The following is a 12,858-nucleotide window of genomic DNA, read 5'->3' on the forward strand; positions in this document are numbered from 1 at the left end:
GATTCACAGCTACAGTAATAATTGAAAAGTTTGTATAATGAGGGCTATTGAATTTAGATATGTCATTCTTAATTTCAGGAAAGCTTGTGGCTATTGCAGTTATTGATGAGAAAAATACATCAATTGAACACACCAGGTATAGTGTTTTGAAATAGTTTTAAGCTTCAAATACCATCTAATTCAGACTTTACATGGCTTCAGATAAACTTGATATGGCATCTTCCTTTTCCCCACAGTATTAGATAAGGCAGCAGATATTATAGTTGGAAAATGATAATATATTTTTGAAGCAAAGAGATGAAACATTCATGTGTTCTTTCACAGATTAAAGTCAATTATTCAGGAAGTTGCTAGAGATTACAGAGACCAGTTCCACAGGTAGGTGCTTACATTCAGGAAGATTCCTTTATCTTTCTTTAATTATGTAATATAATAAAACAAAAGTAGTACTATTTTATACTTTTAAAGGTGAATCAAGATACGTGAATTATTGTATGTTACATTTCCATATGAATTATCTGGACTTGGTATTTGTTTTTTTGTTTTTTGTTTTTTTTTTTTAATTCACATGGATATATTTAATTTATTTTTTTTAATTTATTTTTTATTGGTGTTCAATTTACTAACATACAGAATAACCCCCAGTGCCCGTCACCCATTCACTCCCACCACCCGCCCTCCTCCCCTTCTACCACCCCTAGTTCGTTTCCCAGAGTTAGCAGTCTTTACGTTCTGTCTCCCTTTCTGATATTTCCCACACATTTCTTCTCCCTTCCCTTATATTCCCTTTCACTATTATTTATATTCCCCAAATGAATGAGAACATATAATGTTTGTCCTTCTCCGACTGGCTTACTTCACTCAGCTGGACTTGGTATTTGTTGACGTATGTCATGCAAATAAGATTTCCTTTATAATTTGTATCATACTTGCTGTACGATGGGATTTGGGATACATTTGTGGTAAGGAAATATGGACATGTACTCATAAATTTGAGATTTAAGTTAAATTGAGTAGTCACAAGTTATAGACCGATGATTATAACAGGAATTCAGAGAATAACTTTTTGTTTTATGCCAAGTCATTCTTTTTTTTACTGCCATAAGAGACTGTCAATATAAATTTGTTACAATACCTTTTTATTCTGAGTCTTCTAGTGATACAACAGTGATATATGTTTATATTTCTCCTGTTCCATAGTATGAACATCTTCTTATTTGTCCTTTTTTAAACAGAGTGGATTTAATTTTCTTAAATATATATTACTTAGAAAAGCATATGTTGCCCTACATTTTAAATACATGGAAAGTAGAAATGTCTTAGAATTTGTTTAATTTTACTCACGTGTATTTGTATCTCAGAAGCCAGTAGAATTCATACTCTTTTCTACATTTATTTCATGTAACTTATATGTTGAACATTTACAGTGTTTACATGCTAACCATACCCTGAAGTTCAGTTCTTGGTTCATATTTACCTTGTTTTGTATCTAATGTCACACTCTCTCTCTCTCTCTTTCTCTTGATTGTTGTTGTTGGTTAGAGATTTTCAGTTTGGCCATATGGATGGAAATGACTATATAAATACCCTGCTGATGGAGTAAGTAAAATTCTAAATGTTTAAATGACTGCTACCAAATCTGTCAATTTTTAAGTTTCTGTTTTTGAGAGATAAAAGCATTACTAGGTGGGAAGCAAAAAAGGAAGTCTACATATATACAAAGCAGATATCCTCCCATCAAATATCTCACTTTAGTTTTTAAGTCTAAATTTGAAACACATTAAACTTTAATATTGTTCTATATTAAAAAATACCTATCTCTAAATTTCATATATTTTGGAAAGAAGATAGCATTCAAAACTTTTAAATCTTGTAGTTTCTGTTTAACACACATCTTCCCTTAAGGTCAGTTTCAGTGAGTAAATGTAATTTAAGTGGAAAATTTTTACATTTAAGTATTAACTGCTATATGAGAAGAATTAAGAAAGTATAAATAACTTTATAGGGAAAATATACAATTTTAAAATAATTCCATCAGTTGTGTTTATGACATAAAAATCTGATTTGTCACTTCAAAAAGTTGTTAGAAAACATTTAGCATATTTATACTAAATTAATTTCAAATAAGAATCTACTTGATGCAGTAGACCCTTAGTAAGGGTTTACTGTATATCACACACTGTGTTTAGTACTGTTGACACAGAAAAAGAGTAGAGTTCCTCCTGTCTTCAAAATGCCTGTAGTCTGCTGGGTAGGACAACATAGTAATTGCAAAACTGTATGAAAAATTCATTGCAGTAGAGGGTTCTGGAAACAGAGTGGCTCCCACCACACCCCAAGGCACATAAAAGTGGAAGGGATAAAAAAAAAAAAAAAAGTGGAAGGGATCAGAAAATGCTTGCCAGAGGAGGCAGTCATTAAGAGAAGTTATTTTAGGCAGAGCACTATAGCACACAAGAGGTGATAAGGAAATGGGGCTTTGGAGAGAATGGGGCTGTAAAATAGCCCCTGAAATGAAGATGGGGAAAGCTCACTAGAGACAAGTGACCTTGTCCAGCGGTGTTGAGGTTCCATTTTGAGTTCACAGCATTGTGCTCTGTTTTGGTGTTCTCTAGCTTTGCTTAGCAGCAAAGGTGTGGCAGTTGCCTTCATTCACATTTTAGGGTATTATTCCATTTTCCAAGTAAGAGCACTGAGGAAATACAAACCAAACTTACAACCCCAAGTAACATTCATAATTTCCAGTTAAAAGCCTAAAATTATAAAGTATTTTTATCTCTATTCATTTATATTTATTATCTTCTTAGTCCAGTAAGAATTTGAGAGTGTTTACCAGTGATACAAAGTAATATGATATAATATATAACCAAGGAATCAAGACAAAGGAAAATAAAATAAAGGATCTGTATTATTTTAGGTATTTATCATTTACAGGTCATTACTGAAGGTACTTGAAAATTTTGATCCTGAATATTTAATATTCAAGAGTAGAAAAACATTATTCACATATTTCCTGTAGCCTGTAAAATAATTTGGTCATAAGGAGTATGGCAGACCTTATATAATCTCATAAAGAGGGGGACATTATAATAGAAATATATTTTTGATAGGATTTTTACAGTATATATAGTAGGGAATTCGACAGAACCGTTTCTTACAATGTCCTTCAAGGCAAGCCAGCATTCAGTAAAACACTGTAAAAGGCTGAAAGAATTTGGGTCCAAGAGACAACTCCTTGATCCAGGATGATATTCGGAATATATACAGATGGATGGATATTCCTTCATAAGTATGATTGTTAATGTGAGTTGTGAGATAGAAATTTTGAGCTTCAGTTGTGGTCCAAGAACAACAGTAATCTCTACCACCAACACCTTGTTGTGTTGTTTTGTTTGTTTTTTATTCATATTTTGCTTTTTTTTTCTTTTTCAAAAGAAGAGAAAGCATATGATGATGGTTACGTGATTATATTTGAAAGTCCTTATTGAGCACTTAATTCTGTGACCGACACTGGACTGAGTGGTCAATAGGTATTTTTTAACTTTTACAATAACTCAGTAAGGTGTAAGTACTATTATTATTTCCATTTTATATAGATGAGGAAATTGAAATTTCTTAGAAGAAACTCAAGGAAGTTAAATAATATGCCAAAGGATGCCCAACAAGTAAGTTAAAGAGATCCAGTTCTCAAATCCAGATCTCTCTTACTCCAAAGCTCTTCTGTGACATTAATATTGTCAGATAAATAGTAGCATTTAATAGGTATTGATGCTGAAAGGGGTTTTAACGTAGGGCAAATACATGATATTTTGTAAGATAGTTATACGGCAGCACTATGTTTTTTACGTTGTCTCAAAATAAATAGGGTACTATCAGACCCTAGATTTGTTAAATATTTTTTGGGGGGGTGGTTCTTGTGAATGTAATTAAGAGGGAATAGGATGAAATGATATTTTCCCTTTCCATCATTACTCGAATTATTGAATTCTAGTTCCACTGTGTATTTAACTTTTTTATAATATGTATTTTTATAGGCAGGCCAAGTTCTGATCTATTCTGTAAAAATGGAATTTTTTGCTATGTATGCATTATAACTAATAACTAAACTGCTATAAATCAAAAAGTTGTCTATTCTTATGAACAAGAATGAAGCTAAGTTTTTTTTTCTTTTTTAATTATATAATCAACTAACTATTGCCAAATAATAATTCTGGATAATCAACGACTCTAATACCCAGTGACTTCCAGCTGTAATATTTACTTTCTCTCACTTACCTGGGCTTGGCTGATACTGCCTGGGCACAGATAGATATGGCTCCAGACTGCCACTGAGGTTCAGGTCTGCAGTCTTTGCATGCCTTGATCCTGGAAGGATATTTTCCTGGGAGGTTATCATGTGGCAGTCACAGAAACACAGGCAAGCAAGCCTACCCATGCACTCACATTTCAAGCCTCTGCTTGAGTCACATCTGTTACCTTGCCCTTGGCTATACGTCACATGGCTGAACCCAACATATGAGGAGTCACATGAGTATGTTTTGCCTCCCTGGGAAAAGAGCATTGCATGGGGAGAGTAGAGAATTAGGAGCAAGAAAGCCATCTGCTGAACTCACTCATGTGGTGATAATACAGTGGTGTGAATTGCTGCTACTCTAGAGTTTTGTACTTTTACATAATATTTTCATATAGACATACAAATAACCTTAAACCCATGTGTAGGTGACATACAGAATTAAGTACTTCCCTTCCTTTTATGACTGTGCAACAACCTATCTTTGGAAGGAAAAAATAATTAGTTCAATTAAATGGCCCCTAATAGTAATGTTTTGTGTTTGCAAACTGAATTGATGTCTAGTACATCAGTGAGCACTTCCTGAGGATGTGTTGGGATGTGTAGTGGGATAGTGGGAGTTCAGAGAATTTGGAAGAGTGTCTATTGAACACAAGGTAGTGTGCTAAATGTTTAAATTGGAGTTTTCTCACTTAATTTTTACAATATAGATACCCTCCTACTACTCCCTTTTATTCACTTATAAATGACAAGCATGAGGCCTAGAAACCTGACTTATGGGAAAGCTCCGGGCTCAAGCCATGTGGCTGCAGAGATGGTGCTCTACCCTGTCTTGTTTCCCTAGTACCACTTACCCGGAACGGGCTGTGTGTGACCAACACTGGTGGTATGTGGATGGCAGAGAATAAGATTGCCCAGAAATTGGTACTTCATACATAATTTTTAGCCTTCAGTTTAAGCAAATACTCAGATCTCTGATATTATATATTAGAATATATTCTTTCACTTTTTTTTTCCTTAATAAAGAAGGAGAAGGGGAGAGGGAGAGACTTCCAGCCATTTCCCTTCTGAGTGCAGAGCCCAACGTGGGGCTCAGTGTCATGACCTTGAGATCAGGACCTGAGCTGAAATCAAGAGTCAGATGCTCATCAGCCTGAGCCACCCAGCGCCCTAGAGTGTTTTTGGTATAATCTAAATTTAGCTATTTTGTAAACTGATGGACAATTTGAAATTTTCTTCATGTGAGCATAGGGAGGCAAAGCCATTAATGCAGCTTCTCCCTTTTGTAATTATAGTTACTTAGATACAGTATAAATGAATATCAAAATACTTGGCATCTCAGTGTTTAATGTGTATTTTGATTCTTTATTTTTCTGTTTCAGTGAACTCAAAGTCCCAACGGTGGTTGTACTAAATACTTCCAACCAACAGTACTTTTTACTAGACAGACAGATCAAGAATGCCGAGGACATGGTGCAGTTCATTAATAACATCTTGGATGGCACAGTGGAGGTGAGTTGATGACTCCATTTCAAAGGGATGGTGGGAGAAGGAGGTCGGGGAGAAACAAACTTTCTTCTCCTCCTCTGATTCTGGAAAGAAGAGCAATCACCTGGGTGTGAGGGGCAGTCCTCCCCACCTTGCTTGTCTCCTGTCACAGAGCCACATTCTGAGAGACATAAAAGGTTCTCTGTGAAAGATGCTGCTCATAGCTGGAGAGGTCTCCTTTAGGGTTATTTGGAAGATATTTTTGATTGTCATAGTGAGTGGGAGGTGCTATTGCCATTTGGAGTCAGGCTATGGCTGCTAAGAGGTCTTCAGTGTGCAGAGCTATCCCAGGAGTGAAATTTCCTGGCCCTTAACCTTTCTGGGTTCAAGAGTATAATTGGATTAAGTTATTCAGATTGCTTTTCTAAGAAAACCTGTGTATAAGATTACAGTTTCTTAAGGAAATGTGCTGAGAATCAGAGCTTCAGGGGAGAGTTCCAAATTCATTCATATAAAATATTTCTCAGAAATAATAGTCTTAGCTTTCCATTTTTTTCTATAAATCTTACTGTAGTATTATTCAAACTGTGGATTGCAGTCCATATTATAGGGCCATGAAGTTGCCTCAGGACATTGTGACCAGCATGCATCTTAATTCAACAGACAAGAATGAAATAGAAAAAAGTATGAGACTTCTAGGCTTTTATGAAGTTAAACTACTATTTTGTGAGCGTTTTGTTTCAGCTTTTACAAACTTTGTTTGAAAGTTAGCTCACAGAATAACAAGCATTTCTTTTTAGAAACAATCACATAGTAGAAATTTTTTAGTTGAGAAAATAATACTACTTGAAATAAAACTCACCTCTATGAGTGAGAATTCTTCTATGTGTGAGCTAGTGAGACCCAATTCAAACTGTTTGACAAGGAGAGGCTCATATAGTTTGGGAATTCAAGCACTGAGCCAGATTTCAGGGATGGCCAAATGCAGAGATTTGATATATTTGCATCAGAAGTTTTTCTCTCTGCCTTTCAGCACTTTTGAGGTGAGGGGAGGGCCATTCTTGGGGAGACTCTCCTTACACAATCACAAAGATGTCCTATAGCAGTTATTGTTTTCCAGAATTCCAGAATCGCGCAGGCTTGAGATTGAATTCTTCAGAAGAGGATCAGAGTGTGTTCACACAAGAAAGCAGGGGACCAAAAAAAAAAAAATTGTGACTATATACAGCATGGCTCTTTCAGGTGCTTTTCGTAATCTCCTGGGGTCAACCCTTGACCTGCAGTTGTAAGGTTATATAACAAAAATAAAGTCTTGATACTTAAATAATAATTTAATTGTGGGTTTTTTTCCCCTGTTAATTTCAAGGCCCAAGGAGGTGATAGCATATTGCAGAGATTGAAGAGGATAGTATTTGATGCCAAATCTACTATTGTGGTAAGTTGTGATGGTCTGCTTAGTGTCATGGATTATTGAGAATATACATATATATAGTTGCTTTATGTCTAATTGAGGGTAAATCTGAAATTTCAAAGGATTAGGTAAAGATACATCTTCAATTTGAAAGCTAGAAACTAGTCCATATTTACATTAAAAAGATCTTTTTCAGGTGGAAATTAAGTTTCTCTAAGTACTCATTTCTGCTGATGGGTGAGTTACCTGGGATTCAGAATCTGTTACCTCACTGGCATGACTTTAAAAATGTTTTCCAGAGTCTCTTTCCAACTCCTGCCCTTTTTAGTCATTGGATCTGAACCTGCTTCACCTCTAGGTCAGCTTGACAGCAGAGGCATGTCCTAAGTTTGTTTGGGCCTTAAACTTAGTTCTAGTTGTTTAGCTACTTACTCCATGGGCGTTTTCATTAAGGCCAAAAGCAGTCATCAAAGTAGAAATCCTCAAAATAAGCCCTTAGGACATTGTGTCTGCTGCTGCTCTAACTTCACTTGCTGTCACTCCAGCTCCCATCCATTCTGTACACTACCACACAATGAATGTTACCAGAATGGTCTATTATCACTTTCCTTCCCTTTTCCATCAACACATATGGGAATATCTGTCATCTCAAATGGCCTCTCTAGTTTTCGAATAATTGCAGAAGCTTCTCTGTAGCTTCCTGCTGCTTCTCACAGTGCCTTATTCTTACTCATGCTTAAATTTCTGCCTCAAAACACCTTTATTCTGGGAAGCCATCTTCCGTTACCTCCACCCAAAGTCACTTTGCCCTCTTCTGACTTGTCTGCACAGTTCTGAGTTACAGTCGTAACCCACAGAGGATAGTATAGTTGAAAAACCTATTCAATAAAATTGCTTTTACTTTTCTGAGAACTAAGCGGATTGTGTATACACTGAGGGAAATAATTAAGTTAATGTGCTTTATCATTAACCAGTACGTAAAAAATATCTTAAATGCCATGTGAAGAGGAATGTGTATGTACCTTTTTTATGGTAGATAAGCAGCCTTCGCAGTGAGCACATTGCTGTAGTCCAGGATCCGACTACATAGCTGTTGGGCACGCAGTTGCCATCTCCAAAGAGACATTTATGGTTATGTGAGGAAGATAAATGTCTTAGAAAAGGATATAAAATATTTGGTGCTTTTTTCTGCTGCTGGTAGCTGGTCTCTCTCTCACACACACATACATGTAAAAGTTCTATCTTACAGTGTCTCTAACATGGTAGCTGCTGCAGAGATCCTGACATTGATTCATTGGAACTAAAAGCAAGTTGACTGGTTAGCAAGTGGAAGAAATTTGCCGTAGTTTGAAATTCATTCATGTATCTTATACCAGAGTACATATAAGGAGAACTGAATTGTGATTCTCTTCCCACAGTCTATATTCAAGAGCTCTCCACTGATGGGCTGCTTTCTCTTTGGCCTTCCACTGGGGGTCGTCAGTATCATGTGCTATGGCATCTACACAGCAGACACAGATGGAGGTTACATAGAAGAACGATATGAAGTATCCAAAAGTGAAATTGAAAGCCAAGAACCAACAGAAGAAAGCAAAGAACAGGAGCCAAGGAGTGGAGATGCCCTAGTGCCTACGGTGCAAGGACCCAAAGATGTATTAGAAAAGAAGAAAGATTGAAATTTTGCTAATGTAGAATATTTCATAGGATTTCAAATTATTAAAGAGTCTATTTATTGAATTTAGACATTTAATCATGATCTTTACAAAAAAGAATACGTTATTTGTATTTTGCTAATATCTACTTGCATGGATTAAAGTAGTCCTTCCTAAATGGGGGCATATTTGGAGCAAAGAGATGAAATGTTTGTCTAAAAAAAAAAAAAAATCCAGACACTCCATCAAAGTTGACCTTATAGATACTGTTACAGCAGATCAGTTCTTTTGCATGTTTCTCTATCTGAGTATTCTGTGACACAATTAAGATTCCTGAACAGAATATTTAAATTGGTCAGTCAGGTAGAAGATACATGTTTGACAAAGAAAAACAATACCTTCACCTCCTACCATTCATTCTCCTCATATATTTTAGGTAAGGTTTACGTGGACAAAATTAAGTCTTTAAAATTTAGGCACTTTAAAGGAGAACTAACAACTTTTTCCATGGATCAACTTAAGATTGACTTAAAAATAATTTGGTTTTATATAGCTTAGCGATTTTATTTTGTTATTGTTTTTAAAGGAGAAGAAAAGTTCCTTTTTAACTTTATACTCAGTTGCATTATAAAAATTTCCTATGCGTCTATAGAGTGGGGAAAAATAGTCTTGTGTTTAATCTTTGCAAAATAAATGGATTTATTTGGGACATTGATTTCAAACCACACCCTGGGACATGCTTAGCAGTTGTCTCAGTGGTCACTGTAGGAAGGGGAGGGTCTCTGTTACTCCTACTCTGCTTTAGCCAGAATGGCCTCCTATTTTTTCTCTATTTTATATATTGGAATCTCTTCTAAAAATTTGCTTTGATAAAAAGCTCCTGCTGCTTTTTAAAAAGTAATATATATCATATTTTTTATGTTTATGATATGGTAACTTATGACATAGTATATGTGTATCTGTGTATATACACACATGCACAATATATTTACATACACATATATAAAATTTATTGACATATGTCTGTTACATAACATGGGCATGTTTATATTCATAATGAGTGACATTATCAGCCTGTCAACAAATTTATGATAATCCAGTGAGTAAGAGATCTGCCAGTTACCTTCTCCATCCTCTCATTTCTGACGCCTATTTCAGCCAGTGACCTCTCCTCTTCTCCCTATAATGAAATAAGAACTCTATCCCGAGTAATGGATAAAAATTGGCATTATTTTAAGTATAATTATGGTGTGCTTATTGTAGATTATTTTTGAGTCCTTCATTTTAGCTAAGTTTATAGGATTTTTATTAGATGACCATTGTGTGGGTGATTATTCACTGAATGAGTTAAACAATATAATAGTTTTTATTAAACACTGAAAAATGAGTGTTAATCACTTTAAAAATATGCAACTCATGGTCCTGATATTGAAGTTGTTTAGGGCTTTGGTCCTCAAGCCAGCTGTTGGTTACTTCTGATGCCATGCTGATCCCAGCTAAACTGAAACTCTTGTATCTACTAAGAAGTTTCTAGCAATTGTTTTATTGTATCCATGTGTTCTTTTAGCATATCATAGTTAAATGCTACCAATTTAACAATTGGATTCCTCTCCAAAGAGTAATGAGGGGTTCTTTTGGAGGATAAATATTAATGTTCCCAGAGGTCGAGCTTGTTTTGCAGCAGTGACAAAAGCTTAGGTGACTATCATGCTTCGAGTCTAACCTAATAAGGAATGTAAAGCATAGCCTCCACCAGTGACAGTAGGAAATTGTAGAAAATGCCATGGCTTTTCTTCATGTTTATCATTATCAGATGTCCATCATCTGCACATTTTTGGCCTTTGTCAGGCATCACTTATAAAAATGAAAGACTTCAGTAGAGAAAGAAAAAATAGTAAAAACTCAGTATGTATCAACAAACAAGACATCCAGTGATCTTTGTATTCTGAGACTTGCTTGTCAGTAAGTTAATGCCTTAATTTTCTGTTACCTTTTTCACAACTCTCTACTGTTGTCCTATATTCTATTTGTGTTTTTCAAGAGTGTCTGTTAGGAAAACAAAACGTGTAGATGGTTTATAAGGAATAATTTTCTTTCTTTTGTATTAAAATTTTGCTTTTTATTTTGTTTCTACTTTAGGATACTATCAGATTTCTCACAAAACAAATTTAAAAATTTTGTTCAGTAGTATGCTGTTCCCTTTAATGTGGTATCAGCATTTAAGTAGAAATGCTATTTTCATTTTAGGAAAAACTACACCCAAGTTAATTTCTTAATGAATCTAGTAGTATAATAGAGATATCCTCATTCACTGGTGAATCTTATTATGATTACATATTAATAAGAGTATCCTTTTGTCTTTTCTTTTGGTTGCAATAAAATTCTCTTTCTAAATCTTAAAATTCAGAATTCTAGGTGACTTGCTATTGCTAAATCTAGTGTTCAGACAATATTTAATTACATTTCAGAGGAAGAAAATATATATTTTTATCAAGCTATGCACCCCATTATAGCTTGTAGTCCTTTCTATTTGCTTCATCATACACATTAATATTTCTCTAGCTACTTTATCTGAAACTTGATTATCTGAAACGTGTATTAGGCCTGAATTTTTATTTTCTTCTCACACCTAGTGTTTTCCTGGTATCTGACTTAGAAATAGCATTAACAGCCAAATGTCTAGAGGTTGAAGGAAGGGCCTATGTGAGTAGTTAGACAACTGTATTTTTGTTTAGTGGATTTTTGTTGATGTTTCTTGTGTTTTGTTTCAGGGGCTTTTGTGGTTTTGGTTTTCTAAAATAATTTACATTTTTTCATCATTGCTTCATATGATACAGAGGTATCATACAGAGGACAGGTAAAAAAAAAAAAACTTAGCTATTCTCTTTATGCAGACATTGTTCAAGTAAACCAGTGTGAGATATTAAGACTATCAATTATTTGGTGGGATTAGGTTTGCCATTTTATTTTTATAAATATATATTTTTTCTGAATGTGTCTGAGTCCAAGAGTGGGCAAAAAATAATTTTCTACTTTGGACTAAATCTATAAAGGTTTTTGGAAGTCTGTATTACTACTAACTTGTTGAATTCATGATATCTTGCCTTATGGCACCAATTGTAAACCTTTGATTTTCTAAAATAAATTAATTGAAAAATGTTATTACTTTTACTATTTGTATATTTTCAATACTAATAGTTCCTTGTGCAAGCAAGAGGACTGATCTTCCACAAATTATTTTTCCTTTCATTAAATTGTAAGTTATTTGTCATTATAGAAACATAAAATGAGTTTAAACAGACTTGGGAGAGATCAAGTTGTTATCTAATCCTCTTATAGATAACCTGAGATTCATAGGTTTTATATTTCTGTATTTGTAACACTTGATTATTTTTAAACATTCATTGCAGGGTTTAGAGTTGGAATAATTGGACTTGAGTCTGTGATCTACAGCTTCATTGTGATCGTGGACACAACACAACCTCCCCTCCTTTTTGTTGTCAGTAAAACGGAAGTCTAACGCTTCGATGTTCTTTTTGAAAACAGCATCAAATGGAGAAAGTGTATTAGAAAAAACAGAAGTCTGTAGAAACACTAATTTTTTAGTAATTTATTTTTCACATGTTATACCTTCGGCACATTTTTTAATGAGAATTGTCCTGGCACAGGAATAACAGCCAAAAGTGGGCCCCACCCAACGTGGGACTCAAACAGATGAGCTGGTTAGAATGGACCTTCGCAGATAAGAGCAACCAAACCATGTCCTCTGTATAAATTTCGTGGGTGATGAACTGGCTCCCAGGTCATTGCTGAGAGGGGACTGCATCGTGGATGTGGAGGCCCAGTGTCCTACTGCCTGAAGTCCAGTCCTTATTCCATCACATGTTGTGCAAAGTTGGGAAGTGTCTAATTCCGGGTTGATGGAACCCATCTCCCTGGATTGAGATTGACTGAGTTACATATAAGACACATGACTGGCACATGAAAACAGCTCAGAAATATATGTATATATTCGA

General features: G+C 34.9%; 1 protein-coding gene across 3 annotated transcripts in view; it reads left to right on the top strand.

The window, feature by feature from the left end:
• Nucleotides 1-12,004, top strand: part of TMX3 (thioredoxin related transmembrane protein 3) — a 44,613-nt gene extending 32,609 nt beyond the window's left edge. For 2 of the 3 annotated variants that reach the window (XM_025422058.3, XM_049112035.1), the window contains exons 11-16: nt 79-136; nt 325-378; nt 1,543-1,599; nt 5,674-5,803; nt 7,146-7,214; nt 8,609-12,004. In XM_025422058.3, coding sequence (XP_025277843.1) covers nt 79-136; nt 325-378; nt 1,543-1,599; nt 5,674-5,803; nt 7,146-7,214; nt 8,609-8,866 — 626 coding nt within the window. In that variant the 3' untranslated portion in view covers nt 8,867-12,004. Of the gene's footprint in view, nt 1-78; nt 137-324; nt 379-1,542; nt 1,600-3,596; nt 3,666-5,673; nt 5,804-7,145; nt 7,215-8,608 lie in introns of those variants that run through there. The other variant, XR_003126045.3, reaches the window with a different exon arrangement.
• Nucleotides 12,005-12,858: the final 854 nt, after the last annotated feature.

This window comes from Canis lupus, chromosome 1 (assembly GCF_003254725.2).
Source record: "Canis lupus dingo isolate Sandy chromosome 1, ASM325472v2, whole genome shotgun sequence".
NCBI lineage: Eukaryota > Metazoa > Chordata > Mammalia > Carnivora > Canidae > Canis > Canis lupus.